This window comes from Prionailurus viverrinus, chromosome A2 (genome assembly GCF_022837055.1).
Source record: "Prionailurus viverrinus isolate Anna chromosome A2, UM_Priviv_1.0, whole genome shotgun sequence".
NCBI lineage: Eukaryota > Metazoa > Chordata > Mammalia > Carnivora > Felidae > Prionailurus > Prionailurus viverrinus.
In genome coordinates, this window is record NC_062562.1 from 140,297,744 (window position 1) to 140,319,536 (window position 21,793).

At 37.7% G+C, this 21,793-nt stretch overlaps 1 protein-coding gene across 6 annotated transcripts in view; it reads right to left on the bottom strand.

Moving 5' to 3' along the window:
- Positions 1 to 320: 320 nt before the first annotated feature.
- CADPS2 (calcium dependent secretion activator 2) overlaps positions 321 to 21,793 on the bottom strand; it is a 540,052-nt gene continuing 518,579 nt past the window's right edge. For 5 of the 6 annotated variants that reach the window (XM_047839630.1, XM_047839625.1, XM_047839616.1 and 2 more), the window contains 2 exons: positions 6,857 to 6,961; positions 321 to 1,215 (listed from right to left, as the gene is read on the bottom strand). In XM_047839630.1, the coding sequence (XP_047695586.1) occupies positions 1,045 to 1,215; positions 6,857 to 6,961 (276 nt within the window). In that variant the 3' untranslated portion in view covers positions 321 to 1,044. The remainder of the gene's footprint in view (positions 1,216 to 6,856; positions 6,962 to 21,793) is intronic. The other variant, XM_047839646.1, reaches the window with a different exon arrangement.

Below are 21,793 nucleotides of genomic sequence, written 5' to 3' on the forward strand. Positions count from 1 at the left end.
TAACCTGTCAATTGCTAGTTAAATTACCAGCATTCCTATATTACTCTTCGTTAGTTAACACTGCTAACGATAATAACACATATGAGTATGTAGTCAACATTACCTTTGCTATGGAAATAGACTGTCGGAGTAACTTACTCTTTTAACAAATGTGTGTGCCTTCCAGGTGCAAAAGCACTGTTGATATCTTTTACTCATTTGATTGTAAACAAACAAAAACACAAAAACACAGAGACAAATTGTTGGGGGTTTTTATAATACTGCAAACATTTTTTTTTTACTGCATTTAATTTACACAAGTCTAATAAATACAGGAGTGGTTTCGACCAAAGAGATTTTTATTGCCTGCAAGCTCTTACACTTAGAAGTAGGAGAATAGGGTATGTTGAAGGCAGCACATTTACTACCTTACACTTTGGGATTTTTTTCTTACACTTGAAAGAAGGAATGTTCAGAATAAAACAAGACACAAGCTGATGGATAATCTAGTCTATATTTGGGTTTGGCAGTCCTTGAAGCCTGCAGATGAACTCAGAATACTAAGAACAGAGGTTAAAGTTTTTATACACATCACAACAATGGCAAATTAACTACAAAAAAAAAACCCCTCACACATAAATGATAAACTATTAAATACACACCACTTTAACAAGGGCACGATAGAGCTGGCACAGTGATCCAAGTAGCTTCTTCTCACAATGTCACATTATGAGAAATACATATCTCATTGCACACACAGGACACTACTTTGATGTAATTACAGACGGAAAAGTCAAATCTTCCAAAAAAACCAAAAAGTTATGTTCCAATCACAAAGCCAAAGCTCATTTTAGGTCAAACTACACAAAAGAGACTCATCTTTAAAAATCCCCCCAAACCAAGAAACTTGCCATTTTCCCCTTTAACTCTGCTTCCAGGTTCACTCTTTACAATGCGGAGTGAAATACAAGCATTTTTTATTTGGTCCAACCAATCAATGTAATTACAAGGACAGGGTACAAAATAATGTCAAGGTCCTCCTTCCTCCCACAGAGCTGGGAGTTATTAGCCTTCTTCTTCATCACTGTCTTTCATGGTGATGCCCTGAAGTCCTCCTCCTTCCGAGACGGAGGCTGTAGCCTCCTCGACTGTTAGACGTCTGTGCAGAGTATCGTAGGTCTTACTGTTCAGTGTGCCTTCTAACACACCCTGAAGTCGGAAGTCCCTATAGGTTTTCTGGAAGAAGAAGAAAGACTTTGCTTAGATAGCTCACGAGTTGTATGGATGGACGTCCGTATGTATCCTCAGTTAGCATTTCAAAAATAATGTGGGACAATTCACTAATGGACTCAGATTGTAGCTGCCCATGTCAGTCAACCTGTTGGTATATTTCTGGGGAGAAAAAGAAATGAGACCTCGGATCCTGCTTTTCAAAGTAGAATCACTCTGAATAGATCAAAATGTTCTGACAGATGACAAGTGAAAAATATTGCTAATGGCACAGACTTTGCTATTTGAATAGCTTGCGACAAGGTAAAATGATAGGCACTTATGTACATTTTTAAATGAAGGAATTCTTAGTTTTTCAGTTGACATGTCTTTCCTTTAATACTGAAAAACACATTTTATGCAATGTATTAGCTTTCTGGGGGAAGTGTGGAGGGAGATAATTAATCCTATTATCAGTAAAAGAAGTTTGCATTTTCAGCAATTGTGAATTACAACATTTATTTATATGTACCACCGGTTAAAAATTTGTGTACACCCAGAAGTCTGGATGAATTCTGCCCTTTCCTTTTGAAATTCCCTTGGAATGTGAAGTGTCAAAATTCTGGTAGAAAGCTTCCACAGATGATAAATACAACATGTATTTATATTTTCTGTGAAAAGCCTATTATTTGATGTATTATATGTCAAAAATAGAACAAACGTCACGTTAATGTTTATAACATGAATCCTAAGAACAATGACAGGAACAACAGAATTCTGGGTTCTGTGGCACTTAAGATATGTCACCTAGAAAGCATCGCTTATTTCACTGATCCCCTTATGTGCAATTTTCCTCATATAAGATTTTTTTCTGAGACTAAACAGGACTGGAATTTTATTACTGTTTTTTTTTTTAATTGTGGGAAAAATCTAGAATTAGTTCAGTGTGGAAACAAAACACAAATGAAGATATCCCATTGTGTAGAGTCACTTCTAAGGCTGTTTTTAATGCTAAATATCTTTCCAGATTTTGTTTACTGTCTTGTGTTAGATTTAGAATATTAAACATTCAGATTTTAATGGACTGGCCTCAAGTATCAGTATCAACATGCCACCATTGTTCTAAATGTTTCTAGTAGGTACTTTTGTTGTTGTCTGCTTTACACTTAATAGATGAAAAAAGTCAAGTAAGAAGGAATGTTGTACTTTCTGGCCCAATATTACAACTCCAATAGCTGGACATTAACATGAAGGCATGCTTGATTTCGTTCAACAGAATATATGGAAGGAAACTTTTAATATTCACACAGTTTCATTGAAGGTACTTATTCATATCAGGTAGGAAATGCTGATGAATAGCACCTTAATCCCCTTGATATACACACCTGGTTTACTAACAGATTTCGGGGAAGGAGCAAAATCATTACAAGGTTGTGGGGGCCATTGGTATTTTCACATTTTATTTTCCTGTCTTTTTTAATCTGATGTATGCCCCACAGTATCATTACAAGTTTCAGAAGTGATATGCCAAAAGCAAGTATGGAGGGTGAATAATTTTTTTCTCATTTGGATCATTACTTGTTATAAATAAAATTCATATTTGAAAAGTCTACCACCTGTCCAAAAATAAACTGAACTGTGAGAAATGCTGTGCAGTATCAGAGGTATCTTAACAGCCCATAAAAATTTGATTCAGAGAGTGGTTTCTTAAATGATCAAAACTATTTTTACTTACATTTTAATATTTTAAGATACTTACACCCCACTATCCTCATATTCTCTTTCTAAGGTGTTAATCTCATTATTACTAAGGTGGCACTCTCTTACACCAAAACCTCTGGTAACTTGCATCAAGACACATGGGAATGGCTCTGAAGGGTAAGTTTTATCCAGAAAATCTGGTAACTAATATACACAGTAGTATTACCCCAGAGATTTGTGTTCAAGACTGTAACTGTTTAATAGTTTGATTAAAACTATGTCAAGTACACAAATTACTCATGTACCTGACACGAAATATTGCATAATGCATCTGATATGAAATATTGTTCCGTTAACAATTATATGCTGAGTTTATAAGTCCTGCTTTTTTGTTTTATTAGAATTGACTTTTCTTAGACTTAGCTTAATTGTCAGTAAGTTGGCCAGGACAGATTTGTGTTGTAGATCTGCAGTCCTGAAGGCTTTCTAATTTATGTGTAATTAAGACTCTACTGCCTTATTTTATCACCAAGCAACAGGTAGTTAGTTAGGGGAGCTGCAGGACAGGTATCCTTGTGATCTCTCTCTCTTTAGAATTCATAAAATATTATTGGCCCTTGGACATCCTCTGTGGCTGGCAAGGAAGGTCTGCTTAGTTCTTATTTAAGACAAGGGCCTGCCATGGGGTGCTGTTCACTTGTCTTCCTGTCTCCTAGTAAGAGCAGCTGATCTACGTTAACTGCTTTTAAATGTCATAGGGCCACTCGGGAGAACACAAATCCGTCCGCCACTTTGATTGTTTGAGGATTCTGTTTCTCCCCCTCCTTCAATAAATCATTCCGATGTTAAAACTGCGAATAATTTCATAGCCCTAAACTCTCTGTGAATCTGTTAGTGGAATTTGTTTTTTTCTCAGCGAGTGACATGAATGAACTGATTAGTATCTAAGTGTCTTTGTGGGCCAAAGTTGGCTGTAATATACATCTTGGTGGCATCTGGGTCTCCAGTGGGCAGAGAAGAATGACTATGCCTGTAGAGTAAAAAAACCAAACAACTAGCAGTTTGGCTCCTTGGTAGAATGCACTACTCTGTAGTAACATGCTGGCTAGCACCGGGAGATGTGGACGGAAGGAAAGCCTACTCAGGGGCCTTCACAATTGTATACATGTGCTTTTATACTTATTATTATTTTTTATTTTAGAGAGAGAGAGCGTGCAGGCATGCAAGTGGACAGGGGAGCGGCAGAGGGAGAGGGAAAGGGAGAGGGAGAGAGAATCTTAAGCAGGCTCCATGCTGTGGAGCCTGACATGGGACTCGATCTCATGACCGTAAGATCATGACCTGGGCCAAAAGCCAGAGTTGGACACTTAACCGACTGAGCCACCCAGGCACCCCTATATACGTGTGCTATTTAATAGCTTCTTAAATTCACTGAAAAATGAACATTACAAATATAACCATATAGGTTCTGAAGAATTATGAATCTATCTACGAAACTGGTTAAAGTCTGTTTATACTCAAAGTAGGAAACAATCAAAACATTAAATTATTAATTCATCCTGATTTTCTTTGTGAAAATAAGAATTTTTAATTATTACATAAAGCTCTACAATTTGATTAAATGTATCAGCCAAAGAAAGCATTGGCTGAGTCTGGGGACCTGCTCGTGAAAAACAAAGCATGGAAAGTCAAATATATTCATGAAACTTATTTCCATATTTATCAGTCTTGACTGTTGGTAGCCATAATGAAGAATATGTTAAACTAAGATAAATTGATTGGTGTAGAGTACAATGGAAATGCCACCGCATAATTCGTGACATTATCATTTTATTCTGCTAAAATATTCACTGGTATTTGATCTTTAATTGTAATGACGTGTGAATATGAGAAGAGGAAGAACTTTGAAAGATGATGGGCTAATAGAGATTTTTATTCTAAAAACAAAGTAGAGAGCTTAACAATCCAGCCAAAAATGCCAATCAGCTGAATACGTAATTTCTGACATGTTGAATGCAATAGATGTTAACTTGAAAATATGACTGATTGTAAGGTAAGCAGCTAATCCCAGTATTAGTCACAGTACAGACTGCAACCTCAACATACACATATATGTAGAAGGTATACACAGATTCTGATCTCTTTTATGAAAAACAAACTTCATTTGAAAGCTCTCCAAGTCACGTTAATAGAACAAGAAAGAAACATTGCAGAATCGAAGGCAAATATGAACGTATTATTGTGCACTTTCGGTTTCTTTGTAAAACAAATAACACCTGGTAAGAAGTGTTCTGGACCAAAGTTATTTTTTCCATTGAAATGTCATGTTCAGAGGTATTAAAAATTAGTGGGTGGCTATAATTTTACTTGTTCTTTATGACTAATCATGATTGCTATTACTGTGACATTATAGGTCTGGTTCTATGTTCCGGTAGATTTGCCAATTTCTCACTTTAGAACAGAACTTTCCTATTTATGGGTCTAATTTGTGATAACCTGTGTGTCTATGGCACAAAATAATTTGTATTCTAATTAGACTACAGGAATCTAGAGAATGATGGAAAATATTTTAATGTGGTTAAAACTTAATGATGTAATGCAATAGTTCCTCTCAAACTTTAACATCGGAATCACCTGGAGGACTTGTTAATATATAAACTGCTGGGCTCCAGAATCAGAATTTCTGACTCAGCAGGTCTGGGGTAGGGCCCAATAATGTGTATGCCTAATGAGTTCCCAGGTGATGCTGATATAAGTCAGAAATGACACTTTGAGAACTACTGTGTGTCGCATATGCACATACATACACATAAATATAAACATACATATTTGTGCCTATATAGACACACCCAAATATATATATATATATATATATATATATATATATATACACACACATATATTGCATTTGACAAATGGCACTAAAATGGAAGGTCATCTTTTCAAAAGAACAGCTGATTCTCAATAGCTTAGAGTTATGTTTTTAGTCATTAAGTAGGATTTGTCTCAATTTTAGGAAAAAGTTACACTTGGAGCAAATTTTGTGTTTCCATTAGAATTACGGAGCGTGAAAAATCATGTTAAATAATTATATATATTAATAAAATCACATTAAGTAAATAAATAAATATACTCAATAAATATAATACTTGTGTTATTACCTTTTCTTTTGAAGAGCAAAAGACAAAATGGCCTTAAGGGATGTGACACCTGTTGTTGGTTGGGATGTTCCCCAACACTCAAACTGATCATCTCTTACATGTCAGATGGGGCATGCTTCTAAAGAAGTTAGGCAGTGACAATGTTACTTTTGTGTCAGGATATGACAAAATAACGGACACTCTCCTTATGCTGTGGGCCAATACAATTCCAAAGCCCTCATGGAGCACCTGGGTGGCTCAGTTGGTTAAGCACCAACTCCTGATTTCAGTTCAGGTTATGATCTCATGGTTGGTGAGATCAAGCCCGGCTGTGGGCTCTATGCTGACAGTGTGGAGCCTGCTTGGGATTCTCTCTCCCTCTCTCTCTTCCCCTCCCCAGCTTGCACATGAGTACATGCATGTGAGCACGTTCAAAAAAAAAAAAGTCCTCATAATCATATGCGATTCTAATAAGCATGAAGCAAACGTATCAGGAGGAGAAAATATTTCTATACCTAAGAAAATGAAGACGAAATTACTGTGGACCTACTACAATCAGGTAAATGTGCCAGAGGCTTTGTGTACATTGTCTTAAAATTTGACTACTGATAAAATATCTTTTATTTATTAGTGCAGAAAAATTTACATTTACTTGATAATCTAACTGAAAATGGAAGTAAACAGTGGCACAGCACTGCTGAGAGTGATGTTTTTAAAGTACTTACATCCATTCAGGTGTGTCACATACAATTTTCTTGTGTGTCAATATCTAGCCATTATTCTTTATAGCTTGGTGGGCAATTCACATCTCAACACATTTTGTTTACCTTCACAATCTTGATGAGCGTCTTCAGTTGGTAAATATGAAGCTGAAGGTCTAATCTATCAGCCAACCAGACACAAATGACTTTCATGGAACTGCTGTACCATTGCTGGAAAGAAGGATGGGGGCGGAGGGGAGGAGAACAGAAAAGAAAACAGCCTCTGCAGTATTCATGTAACAGATTCGGTAATGAGGGGGTAATGAAACACTCTGAAATGACCACAGATCAGCACTTGAAGTCAATAATGCTATAATTTCCTGTTAACAGAATTCTATGTTTTGCTAGAAAATCTGCTAAGTTGACCTAGGCTGTTCTCTACATGAATTAACATTAGTCTTTCAGCTGTAACATATTCAAGGGAAACTGTGTTTTTGCACTTGCAGGCCTAGAGGCCTGCTTTGTAATTGGTAGGTAACAACGGGCACTAAATACATGGTATGGGACTGAATGGACTCCCAAACAGCAGGAAAAAGTAGGTAAATTACTTACAAAGGCAAATTTCTAATTAGCCCGCATGTTATGTAAAAATCAAAGAGTAGATTTATGCCATGACGCATGCAGTCAATACCTAGAAATAACGTTTTACAGAAGTGATGGTAAGACATCCTCAATCACACCTTTACCTAGTATCGTTAAGTATTTGCCAAGATGTTTTAAAACCACTGAAAATAAAGATGGGACGCCTGAGGAAGGAACATTATTCAGGATGGAATTGTTGTGTCTATAAGAATAAAAAAGATGTCAGTTGATCAAATTATGAAAGGAAAGAACTGGTTTCATTTTACAAGTGTTTTTGGAGGGTTCATAGTTTTTCCTCTGTTTATTACCACTTTCTGGAGAGGGAAACTGAAATTCTTCTCCAATGTAATTTCCTGCTCCTGTATAATGTCTACGAGTATAGAAGAAGAAATTTGTTCCTGTTTGTTTTTGTTTTTGTGTTTTAAAGGCAATCTGCCATTAGTGGTGACATTTTAAGGGATTCAGCACTACACACTAGAACTAGGTTTAGGTAGTACTGGAAAATTAATAATGCCACTCATTCAAATAACAGTAAGAAATCAATCTCAAAGCCCATTCAGCACTTAGGAAATAACAAGAGTTTCATGAGAAAAGGGATTTTGTGTCTTGTTTGTAAACACAAACATAGTGACACAATACATCATGCACGTGTGGTACATGTGTCTTAGGTATTCAAACACAGGAAAAAAATCATAAAAAATATTTTTCTTCCGTATTAAAATGACAAATTCAATTTCTAAGAGTACCATCACATGTTATAAGTAAGTCTGAAATTCATCTGGACTCGTATTTATTAACCTTGTTCTGACAAAATTTGGTATAAGAAATGGTATTTTAAGCATAAATTAAACATGAATTAGTTTCACATTTCATTAGACTTATTTCTGTTAATTTAATACACTGAACACACATGCATAAAATGAGATAAGGTAATTAAAATGAGTAACTGATTTACTAAATATTATATCACATGGATGAATGGAAGTTTCAGGTTTTTAAAATGTGAGATAGGCTAGGATCTAAAAAAAATATTATTCATGTACCCGACTTTGCTCTTTCCTAATGACTGCTTTCTTAATTTTCAGGACATTTTTGTAAAAGTATCAGAAATAAGATTTACAAAATAAGATACACTCCTAAATTCTTAAAAAAATAAACTGCTAATGAATTCAGTACTTCAGCTGACATATTAATTTCTACTGGTATTTAAATCCTATACTTCCTTATTTCAAATTATTTATAGCCTCAACCTCTTGAATTCTATTTTAATACACATAAACACTCCCAGGTATTGGTGATATTGAATATGAGTATACTAAATTAAGACCCTCACCTCCACACCACTCTCCAGATAATTTGAAAGCTAAAATGTAGTCACAATGGTTATAACTCTTAAATTATAGTCCTTTTGCAAGAGATAATATATTTTTTTTGTTGGGGGAAACAAAAGATGATATATGGTCTAGCATAACATACTAGCTAATCTGTCAGACTATAAAGTTACTATATTTATTGTAAGTTGTATGAATTTGAGGGAAATGAAAATCCTTTCTTAAAATTACTCCCTATGCATCTTTAAGAAATCCTTACACAATTTAAAATTAATTTAACTCATTTTCCCATTACACATCAATGATACTTATGATTAAGTGATAATCAAAAGGGCATTTAATGTAACACAGAAATTTATTATTAATATAACTTCTTTAACACAATGCCAAAATTATAACTTTAGAGAAAAATAAGTTGGGAATCAAATGATCTGAAGTTAACTATAAAAAGAGAGAAAAAGAGAACCACTCTTAAGTAAAAAAAGCTTAAGCTACTTTACCATCATCTTAGCTTTAAAGGCAACCAAATTATAAGGAAAATTCTATACAAAAAATAATTCTATCAGATACAAATGCCTATTTTTTGGTCTCCAAGTCAAGGCATTTTGAAGATTTTCAGCTAAAACAAACAAATAATAAAGAGAAAGCAGTACTTTTGCTCAGAGTTTATGTTGTTACTAAGAACAAGCTAACAACAAAAAACCCACTAGGACTGCTTCTTTCTTGTATATGAGGAAATAGACACACACACACACACACACACACACACACACACACGCACGTGTGCACGCACACACATGCACGCACTCCAAGTAAATAAATAAGCAAACAAACAAAACAACCAAACGGAAATCTCCAGCAGTTTCCTATTTCTGGTGCTGGAATTGACATGTTCCTCTCTGGGGTGCTGCAATATGGTAGGTCTCATTTTTATATCTTGACAAAAAAGTCAAAGGTAGCTTGGCTGCATCTTCCCCCACCCCAAACAAAACCAATCCTTTAACATTACGAGGAAAAAAAGCATTCAAAAAGGGTGAATGTCCAGTAAAGTGTGAATGTTAGAAAATGTCCTTTCATTTTGGAAAAGTTAATTTTATAAAACAATTGGGTGGACGATTCACTTTTCCCTTCAGGGGACGACAAGGAAGGGGCGCTGTGGTCTGCACTGAAGTCATGGGTATGGCATTACTGCTTCTTTCTTTGCTTTGGTCTACTTAGGAATAAAGCAGTAAGTGTATATTCTACATTTTTCCTACATCAATCCATGACAGCAGCCTACCACTTTAACAAAAAAATATGTCTTTTTTTTTTCTTTCTGTGGTTCATTCAACTCCTGTAAGGGCATGCATTACTCACTTCATTTTCTTGAGATATTTCTTTTAAAGCAAAAATAAAAGAAAAGGAAAGGCTAGGGTTGACTCTGTGAGACCCCTGTATTTATTCACACTTATTGTGCATGACTGTAGACTGGTAAATCATATTAGCAGCCCGTCTCCCCATCAAGCTGCTACTTGCTTTCCAGCCCTGGGAAGGTTCAACAAATCAACAGGAGCACGGAAAACAGAACATCAGTCTAATCTAGTGTTTAAGGTGAAGTTTTCAAACCCAATCTAAGAAGATCTTTAGAGCAAGCAACAAGCTGAAGGGCTCAGAAGGTGGTATTGACAATGAAAGATTGTTGAAATATTGAGAAGCGCAGCACTTGTGCATTTTTAATAACAAGAGGGTCAACAAGGACACAGCTCCCTCAGTGCCAGGAGTTGCCACTGACTATGGAAATTGCCACACCAGGGCTATAAATGCTTGCAGTTCATCAGCTTTCTTAAACAGTTCATCAGCTTTCTTAAACACCCTGAACCCCCTCAGTGGACCTTTAGTCTTGAATTAACAAACCAAAGCAATGAAAGAGGGTGCAGTCTGAATGGCTGGCATTGATCCCCAACTGTGTCAGCACTGCTACAGGCCCTGAAAAACTCTCTCCATTGTCAATAGAAATTGACAAACCTCCTCTCCTAAATAGTGCAGCTGAGCCAGGCGGGATCCACGCAGCTGTAAAGGGCTCTGCTCTTGGGGCCGGGGAGCACTAACAATGGAACAAGCATGAGCTCTTTGTCAGTCCCAGACTCGGCAATTTTCTAACAAGGATTAAAGTTGTTTCTCCGCGGTGCTGGTGAAAAGAGATTTAGCAACATACCGTGCTTTCTTCATGCAAGTTAAAGAGAAGTAGTTAAGGAATTTCATTATTCTGTTGACTAGTGGAAATATAAAACAAATATATTAAATATGCAAACTCCCTTTTCTGCCTAATTTATAACATTTTGGAGGATGATTCAATTAAATGTAACACTTATTGCCTGGAAACAAGCACTTCACATTTATTTTGGAAGTTTTATTTTCAAAAAGTCCAGCTGCTGGCCACCTGGAATGAGGTCTCAATACATACTAATGCACAATGCCTTTAGACCCTCTGTGGCTGATATTCCTAAATCTGAACCACAAGACCACATAGGGTGTATATATCACGGCTGCTTCGAGCAAATGATTTCTGTCAGAATGTGGCTTCTGATGATGATGGCAAGGCAAAAATAGCTGCTTTGCTAGGGAACAAATCTGTGATATATTTTCTGCTTAAGTGTTTAGCTTTTTATTGATTATGAATTGGTACAACTAGTTGATATATTTTCATTCTTCTCCAGCTAGGCTCAGCTCAATAGGTGAACAACAGAAAAAAAAAAAAAAAAAAAGAAAGCCAACAGTTTTTAGGGCACTAAGATATGGAATGGCTAAATTTCCAGTGTGTATGTATTTCTTCATTTATTTCAGGGGAAGCTGTCGGTTTTATAAGTGTTGAGTCACCAAGTTCAACCACAATACCATCTAGAAAATACCACTTTAGGAAATAGGTACCTTTTAAATGCCAAGTTGAATTGAATAAAATAACAAATGATATTTTTTAAATGCTGAAGGTTTTGATAAGTTGATAAATATAAGGCATTCTTTAGTATCATTTTGTAGCTTTGGAGAGCAACACAATATTTAGAAACATTAATGCCCCACTAAATATAAATGCTTCACTGTACATTGAGTGTCTCTTTTGTCAACACTGCATCTATTTAACAGAACTAAATTCATGGCCAGTCACTTCCCATTTCTAAACACTAAAGTACACATTTTATATTTATGGTAAATTTGAAACAGTAACACCAACACTTCCCTCCTCTATATGAGGCATCCCACTGAAACGATGCTATGCGGTTCCACAAAACAGACCCCTGAAACACCAGCATCTATAAAGTTTTAAGTGCAGATTTTTTGTTGGCTTGGAATAGGAGCGAGGGCAACATTTTGGGAAAACTGAAACCAGTCTCTTATGGTTAAAAATACAGAAGTGTTCAACCCACCCTATACCTATCAAGCCTCCCAGCTAGACCCAGAACTATTCGTTGGGGAAAAATAGAGGCTTGGGTCTGAACGTGGAAGCACAGCACACAGAAGCTGAGAGGGGAAAAGGGCCAGCACCTTCTATGCTCTGTCTGCCTGACCAAGCTGGTCAGGGTTTCCTCTGTCTCAGTCTTCTCATCTGTAATATGAAGGGTAGAGTCTGTGAACCTGGCTTTTAAATAAGAAGATTCTGATGTTCTCCCAAAATACTATGATATTAGACTTGATCATCAGAATAAAGGGCATGATTAGAACCAATAGAGCTTGTGATTCTTGTAAAAAATGAACTGCAGGGAAAAGCCAAATTATCACACTTTTTCTTTCTACATGGTGCTGAAATACAGCTTTATTCTTCAAAAGAAAAAAAATGCAAGCCTAGAGCTCCAGAACTTTCTATCACCTGTTATTTTGTTTGTTATTAACTTACTCATTTTGGCCTTTTAACAAAGTGCAAATACATTATAAACAGGAAAAGTGTAATGAGGACTGAATGAGATTTCTCAAGAACTGTGAGGTACAGTTACTCATTTCTATTCTTTTATGAATTCGGATTATAAAGCCATCTGATTTTTTAAGTTCTCCCTGGGAAATTTAATGCATCAGTTAAAATTTCATTTACTTCTGAGAACAACCTTAATGAGATGGCTGTTATTTTTCCTATTTTGCGTATGTGGAAACTGAGCTTACATAGGTAGGAAACTGAGTTTAGATTAAGCGTGTTATTTGGATTTATACAATAGGTATGCATGGCAAGGTTAGATTTATATCTTCTCTATACGGATACATGATTCAGAGTCTGTACTCATGACTGCTAGGTTATTCCAGTCCCTTCTAGAAAACAGTCTGTTCTGTCAATAAAATCTCTGATTCTTTAAGGGCAGTTTGCTGCTTCCAGCAGACAACTAAGAAAACCACCTCTACCCTTCCTGGGGGTTCCTGATCGTTACTGTAATACAGGATTGTGAAGTAAACAGGAAATGCTTATTAATTGTTTCAAATAAGTCTACCACACTTCCTTGCAAGTGAATGCAAGCTGTGTTTCCAAAGACCAAAGATATTTTTAAACCTAATAATATAATATGTAATGTAAATCAATTCTTTCAAGAACCACACTCCCTTAGGATAACCAAGTGGTTCTTCTGCTATGCCTTTCCCACATGTCCCATTCTTAAGACTTTAAATAATCTCTATGTCCAATGTGGTGCTTGAACTCACCACCCAGAGATCAAGAGTTGCAGGAGCTACTGACTGAGCCACGCAGGCGCCCCACACCATGCCACCCTATTCTTAAGATGTTTTAAGGTGCCATACACCTTAATGCTTAGGAATACTGGGAAGGGTTTTTTCCCCCCACTATAACAAAACAAGGCAATGTAGGAAAAAAGATCCTTGGTTTATTCATAAAGGGACTTGATCTATATATGCAGCTTTTTTCATGTGTTTTTTTTTTAAACATAGAGCAGAGAAGCATTTGATTCATGTCATTTTTCTTCCATATTCAATAATAACCTGACATGCAGGGTGGTTTTCATTTTCTAGTCTATCAGGAAGTCTACAAAAGAGAGTTTATGAGCATTTTGATGCCTGTTAAGAAAATGTAAAAAGTGCTTATAACATGGAAAGATTGGCATAGAGTTGGTACCTAATAAGTGTTTGTTGAATGCTGAAAAAACTTTCCTATTCTTGAAGTTCAATACTTTTCCCCCCATACTATTTTTTTTTTAATTTTGAGAGAGAAAGAGAGACAGAGAGTGCACACACAAGCAAGCAGGGGAAGGGCAGAGAGAGAGAGAGAGAGACAGAGGATCCCAAGCAGCCTCCACACTGTCGGCACAGAGCCCAATGCAAGGCTCAGTTCCATGAACCATGAGATCATGACCTGAGCAGAAACCAAGAGTTGGACACTTAACCGAATGAGCCACCCAGGTGCCACCATATTTTTTTGTTTGTGTGTTTAAAAAAAAAAGGTAGGGGTGCCTGGCTAGCTCAGTCAGTAGAGCATCCAACTCTTGATCTCTGGGTCATGAGTTTGAGCCCCACATTGGGTGTAGAGATTACTTAAAAAAAACTGACAAAAAATGTGTAAATACCAAGATATTTCTAGATGAATTAGATCTTCTTAAGTTACAAAATACAAGTTACATAACAGGATAAGTTCCATAAACTGGGAGTTGTACAAGCACGTTTCATTAATCGAACATTCCCTTCATTCCAAAATGTCCTGGAAATAGTATTATCAAACTAGCCTATCTTTTCCCACGCTACACAAAGAGCATTGACATCAATACTGTTCTTTATTCTTCATTATTATCAAGTAGGCAAGTGCCTCTGTAAGTTTATTCTGGGGCCCTTTTCCTGGTGTTAAAAAGATTCATTACAAAGTGAAAGTTTCAGATAATCAGCCGTTCCCCTCTCTCCTACTTCATGACAAATGATGGGATGCATGCTGGTTTGACTAATTTTTTGACTTAAATGACTAATCATTGGCTTGGCCAAACTCAGTAGTCAGTCCAGTTATATTGCTGTAGGTACTAGTTTGGGGCACATAGTCTCTGAATGGTTCATTTGGGCACTATGACCTTTTCATCTGGTTCAGTGAGGCATTTTGGTACACAATTTTGGTCAGGATTGCATTTAAATTCATAATGTAGTATCTGAATAAAAATAGGTATCAGACTCCGGGAAGGGCTTGTATTGGATGGCACAAGCTGGAGAGAAAAATCTAGGCCTGAGGATTAACTATTAGTAGGTCTTCCTGGAAACTGAAACTGAAGTTTCCTTACAGAAATGGGAGACCGTCATTTCAAAATGACTTTTGGAGAGTATTGTAAGGACTGAACTCACTAGCTACCATCCTCCATGGCAGCTCCAGGAGTCTCCAACTCCTGGCTCACTCTCACAGGATCCATCCCTAGCAAATGGAAAGACCCGGTCCCCTGCTGCATGTTGGGGTCCTCTAAGTCTGGGATTTCCGGTCATGTCAGTCCCTCCGTCTGGACTTCTATCCCAAAGTATGCTTCCCCGGCCAGATCCACGTCAGCCTTTGAAACTCATTTCAACCATTACTTCTGCTAGGAAGCCAACACTATCTCCTACTAGGCAGAATTAGACGCTCTTACAGTTCCTGCTCCTAGGACTCTGTACCGACATCTATATAAATATTGCACCATGTGCTATACGTCTGTCTCAATGGGCTATGTGTAAACGCAAGGCAGCAACCAAGTCTTATTTTTACTGCTATCTCCAGCCCTCCACAGACTGGCACACAGCATGCATTGCATATTTGTCAAAGGACTAGAATGCTTTAGAATACTTGGAGATATAAAGTGCTACATACGTAATAGTGAGAGTGAGGTTTTTAATAGAGAAAGGATAGGAGAGTATCAGAGCCAGTTTGTTGATTTGAATGGCATGTCTCATTGATAGAGAAATAATTTAATAGATGTGAAAGTTGTAGAAATCACCAAAAAGTAAATGATGGCGTTTAGCTAAAGAAACTTAACATAGGACTAAAACGGAGCTTTAAATGTGACCGTCTAATTTCACGTAAGTGATGAATTAAATAAAGGAGAAAGTACTGTAAACTAACAAACCCCTAGGTCTATGACATACACGAGTATCCACATACATAGTTTACAGACACCAGATCTAATAATACCACGTGTTCAGGTGTTGATGTGCTCGGCTCTGGGAGTCTGTCATGCAAGCAGGGAGCTGCCTCACCAGCATATGCCCTGGGGTACTGGGCCCCATTCCTACAGGTTATTGACGGCTGTGGAGCCTATCTGGAGGACGGCTGGCAGTGCTGCCTGTGCATTTTGACCACCAAGTGACATGTCCTGGGTGACTTCTATACTTGCTGGTTTTGTACAAGAGTTTTTTTTTTTTTTTTTAAGGCAGAAAAGTATCACTGCTATGGCATTGTTGGTTTCAGTCTAAGGGAACGTGACAACTCTCCTGGGACCTGAAACAAGCCTGGCTTTTGAGCAAAGAACTCACGAAGGGTAAAGAGGAAGAGTGTGCCCTTATCTTGCAGTCATGACATTTGATACTGCAAACAGTGGAGCTGTGTGGGGATGACCTTGCACCGGCCCTAATTTTTGGCAAGTTTCCAATCTTCCACTTGACACAGATAAATAAATGAATTTCTTGAATCACTATTATCTCTCTTGGAAGGGAATTAAATTTTAGTTTTCCATAATACATCCATTTCAAAGAAAATATGTTAATGTTAATGTTAATTCTGGAGACGAAAATGTCAAACACTTTAATGAGAAATTAACTTTTTCAAAAGGCCCATTTGATCATAAGAATGTAAGCTTCTTTAAGACAGGGACTTGGTGTATCCTGTTTAACGCTGCCACATAGCATGTGGCCTCTACAAAATAAATACTGGGGGGGGGGTTGAATAAATGGTTAATAAGGGGAGTTTCAATTTCCTACTTTAATTAGAATCCCATCGTCACTGTGACAGAGATATCCATCTGTGTGGGATAAAACAATGCCAAATGTTTTTTTAATGTTTATTTTTGAGAGAGAGAGAGAGAGAGAGAGAGAGACAGGCACAGATGATCCAAAGCGGGCTCTGTGCTGACAGCCTAGAGCCCAATGTGGGGCTCAAACTCACGTACTGTGAGATCATGACCTGAGCTGGAGTAGGATGCTGAACCGACTGAGCCACCCAGGCACCACCCCAGGACCAAACCTTTCGGTCCCAGTATTCACCACTATCGCATACACTATCCCATACACATGACGTGAATGGGAGGTTTCCTCATGCATCCAACACGTCAACTGAACGGACATTCTACATCAATAAACATACACATTATATGCGTATGGTATGGGCAGTCACTGAGGGGAAAGCCAACAAAAGGAGCTGTGGGGAGTATACAGAACCAAATTTCTGAGGATCTGCAGAGGAAAAGTATGGGGACGCTATATATTAGACTGCGTAAGCAGGAACGTGGCTTGAAAGAATCTTGTTCAACCACATTCAAACACTGCATCCCATTCCTGACTCAAAACCCTAAGCATGACAGAGAACGCTTAGAGAAGTTTCAAAGGACAACCCCGAAGATGATTAGAGGGCTAGGAAAGGGGCCTATGAAGAGAAGTTAAACAAACAGGGATTATTTATCCTGGAGTAGACAAGTATGACAAGTGCCTTAATAACAGTCTTCATATATAGGAAGGATTATTCCCTAGAGGATGCTGGCTACCTGCTTTTTCTCCACCAAGAGGAAAAGGGAAAATGAGTTTAAAAACTAGCATGAAAGTTTAGGTGAGACGGGGTTAGAATTTTATTTCAAACAAAATATTTTGCTTGTATGAACACAGTAAAATTTAGATGGTCTCTTACTTAGGGCTGGGCCGTAATCAGGAAATTAAGTAAGGGCTCTCTCTAGGTGCTGGTAAGTACCTTTGGATATTATTCTTTTATAGAGTTTCCTTTCAATGCATTCGGTAGATACATCGAATAATGGTTTGCCACAACAACTCCTTCCTTACACAGATTTTTTTTTTTTCCAGTTGGACTTAGTCAACGGTGGCTGGCAGTCTGGCTGGCTGTCACTGCTGTGTCCACTCATGAGAGGCACTGCCAGGGATGCAGGGAAGGCTTGCATAGGAGGGGGCTGACAGAGGAGGAGCTCAAAAAGCCACCACGGGAAGTGGCCTTAGGCCGTGTGACATTTGCTGATGAAGTTAGGTTGGAAGAGAAGGAGAGTAGTAGTTACCAGTTCTATGAAAACATTGCACTGGTCAACTGATAGACACTGGTCTCAGGGGAGTCCCGGGTATTTTCAGTAATAAGTCACTGGTGGCCAGTTGCAGTACAAGCATGTAAAATCACTGTGGAAACACCAGGCTGTGCGTGGAGAAGCCACAATTTCCAGACTGTCTTAAATGTGGAAGCGGCATGAAATCAATACTAAATAACTTCTAAAATGCTCAATGTGCTGCTTGTGATCATTTGAACCATCTTTTAGAGCATCAGTCCAGGGAATATTCTAACTTCCTTCAATGACTATTAAGTCGTTGTTATTGGCTTGGGTGAATGAATGCTAATGCACATTTACACATTTGGGGTTTAGAAAAATGTCTCCATGAAAATGAAAGTTTTGTCATCTTCCATTCATCAGAGACAATTTTACCCTCGCTAAGAGAGGTTACGTGATCAACAATTTTTTTTTCTTCCTATTCAAGCACAACCTCAGATCAGTTCACATGTGAGATTTTCTTTCTTTCTTTCTTTCTCTTTTTTTTTAAATTCTGAGCACAATTAAAGGTGAGTTAAGGCTCTGGTGGAAATCTAAAGAGCATCGGCAAATCTGAGCACTGCTCAGCTTCTGAATTGCTTTTTCCACTTCTCAGTTCTTTTAAATGGTTTTCTATGGCAGGGACATTTTTCTTAATTAGTCACAGCTAATTAGTGTTCTGGCATAGACAAGCAATCAGAAATGTCAGAGCTGCGAGGCTACATCTCCCTAATCCTTTGATAATAATTTAGCCTCCTGGGAGGGCCCCAAGCTGCGGTAAGTAGTGACTGACAATAAGGCAAAATTAGGTGGGCAGCAGACCATTAGGATAGAAAAATAAAAAGCACTACCCAGTCCTGCTGAGCACCATCAGGCAACTAACTGCACTGCCAGATGAGGTGCCTGTTTAAGCCTGTGTTGTTAATTAGCTGATTCTACCAGACCTGCCACATATGTCCAGGTGCCTCATGCAAAGACGTCTATTTCTGGGAATGTGCCAAATGACCATTGTGTTTCATGATCACATTTCAGGAATATAAGGAAGAAGCCCACATATTTCTTGAAGATTCTTTTGAATTATCAAAGGAAAAAGATCAACACGCTACAATACACTTTCTCTCGGAGTTTCTTTTAGGCAATTAGGCACGCGTATCTCAAGTTTCCCAGGTTTTAATTCACCCACAGCTTAGATTCAAATGAGGGCCTCTGGCGGCGCTGGGCTGCGTCTGGACTTGCCAGAGCTATTCCGGCACCCACCGTACATCAAAAAGTAGACTCTTCAATAAATTCTTATACTTACAAATAATAGCTTAACATTAAAATAAAGGTTATTAACAAAAACGAACCAGACAGCCGTAATTCGAGAGCAGAGGTTTTAAACAGAAACAAACTCCGAGGAAACAAACCGCTAAGGAGCAGGCTGTGGAGGGCGTTTACTGAGGCAGACAAGATGCTCCGCAGAACACGTCTGACTAGGACTATCTTAAAAGAGGTCAAACAACTTCAGCGTGAGACCAAATACTGTAGGTAAAATGAGGCGGAAATATAGACAATTAAACACAAAAACCCAAACACCTGGGGAACGATGTATCAAAGCCACTAACAGTGTCAAAAGTAACACAGATAACAAGTGGAGATCAAACTTTTTATCCACCTTTAGGACGCAACGAGGTACTAAACCATGTTTAGTCTGTAGCACAACCACGTTTAGAAATACATTACCTCAAATAGCCTCGAGTCCATCATTGAACGTATCATCCAGCCTTTCCTATCGATGAAGGAACATAATGGCTTTGGTATGAGAGTGATAGTAACCTTTAATTTTGATTGGTGACAGGAAAATCATGGTTGGGCATAATGGTCCAACAGTTAATGTTTTATATTTGAATTCTTTTTATACAGAGGCAAAACCAAAGAGAACATCCTCTGTAATGGGAATCTAGACTGATTTATGTAGTTTATAGAACAACTTCCTAGTCATTTGAAAGTAAAAGATTATTGAAAAGAAGAAAACTGCTCTTTTTAAATTAACATTCACATACTAGAGAATATACCTATAATATCTTAGAATTATAAGAAACGCAAGAAGACAAATAAGTTTTCAGTCTTACTGGGCTGCAGCCTGCATTCCCAATAAAGAGGCTGATTGCACACACAAAGAAATTTATCCAAAGGACTGAGAAAGTAGAGTCAGCTTTAAATACATATCATGGAGGGCATCGCGGTAGGAAAGTTTCATCTAGCAGCCACTATTATCCAAGCTCTGTTGATTTCAACTATTCTTGTGAAAATCAACATGATAATAAACTGAATCTTTAAGGAAGTTAAGAATAGTAGTGCTGATCTTACTGAGGATGAATAAATTCCGGAGTCACAAAGTTTGGGCACTGGTGTGAAACTGCATTCAAAAATTCTGAGCATTTCTGCCCTTTCTTATTTCAGAGTCAGAGACGAGAGCACAGAAATGGGAAATGACTTTTATTTTGAGAAATATAGTCTCTTGTCACAGGTTCAGTTTTTTTTTTCTTTGTATGTTATCGTATCTTAGGATGGCTACCGAATTCACGTAGATAGCGTAGGTCAGTTTTACTTACAGTGTTTAATGTAGAGTCGCTTTACTGAAAATAATTCTTTTCAAGGAAAAGCCCTGAGAAATTAATCCTTTATAAAAAACTATTTGGATGAATATAACTGATTAACTATCATTTAAAGAATTACTTTTAATTTTATAAGACATCACCACAATATTTAAAAAAAATCTCATTGAGATGAAACTCCTCAACAATTAAATATTTAATCAGTTTATAACACATGAGAACATTTAATCTGCATGATTTACCAATTAAATACTGCACCCTGATGTGTCTTCAGCAACATGAGAGCTGAAATGAAATTGTTTCAAAGGGACTCAAGAAGGGCAATGCCCAATAAATATACAAAAGATTTAGAGAGGTAGGTGGGTTTAGTGTGCATCCTGGACAATAAAATGTATTTCAGTCAACCCCTAACTACCTCCAAGTTGTAATATTCTTGGACATTAGGAAAGGACCACAGCGCGTGCTCTTGGGCAATTACTGCACAGGTCAGTTTTGACTCTGGAAACACCACCACTGTCCAAACCAGAGTCTCGCGGGAACTACCCAGCCTCTCTCCTGACACACGGGAACCTGTGGCTAGCACTGCGTGTCCTGAAGCCTGAGTGTGTGGGAAGAAACATCACAGTAGACATTTAAAAATGGGTCTTAAGAATTAGAAGATCTTTGTCATACTTCTATATTGGGATTAGACAATTGTAGATGGTTTCGATTTGATAAAAACTTTAAAAAGGTTGCTGACAATGGTGTTTAATATGTAAGAAAAAAACACTAGGGTAAGAGAGATTGCATAGAAAGCTGAAAAACCATTTGGCGCATCCATGACCTCTCTCCCTACAGGAGAACTTTAAGATTTTTCTTACCCAGATAAGGCACATTTTTTCTAAATTGAAAATGTAAATTTAACATGGAGATTTTATTTTTTTATTTTTATTATTTTTATTTTTTAGACAGAGAGAGACAGAGCATGAACGGGGGAGGGTCAGAGAGAGAGGGAGACACAGAATCTGAAACAGGCTCCAGGCTCTGAGCTGTCAGCACAGAGCCCGATGCAGGGCTCCAACTCATCAACCGCGAGATCATGACCTGAGCCGAAGTCGGCCGCTTAACTGATTGAGCCACCCAGGTACCCCTAACATGGAGATTTTAAACTCAGCATGTGTAATGACGGCTTGAGAGGAAGAGACAGTCTCTGTTTAAAACACTCTGGTCGCTCAGAAAGATTTTGCATGAATATGGAATGGATGAGTTCCAACTATTTTTCTAAAGGGGTTCAGAGCCCTGGTGGTAGATACA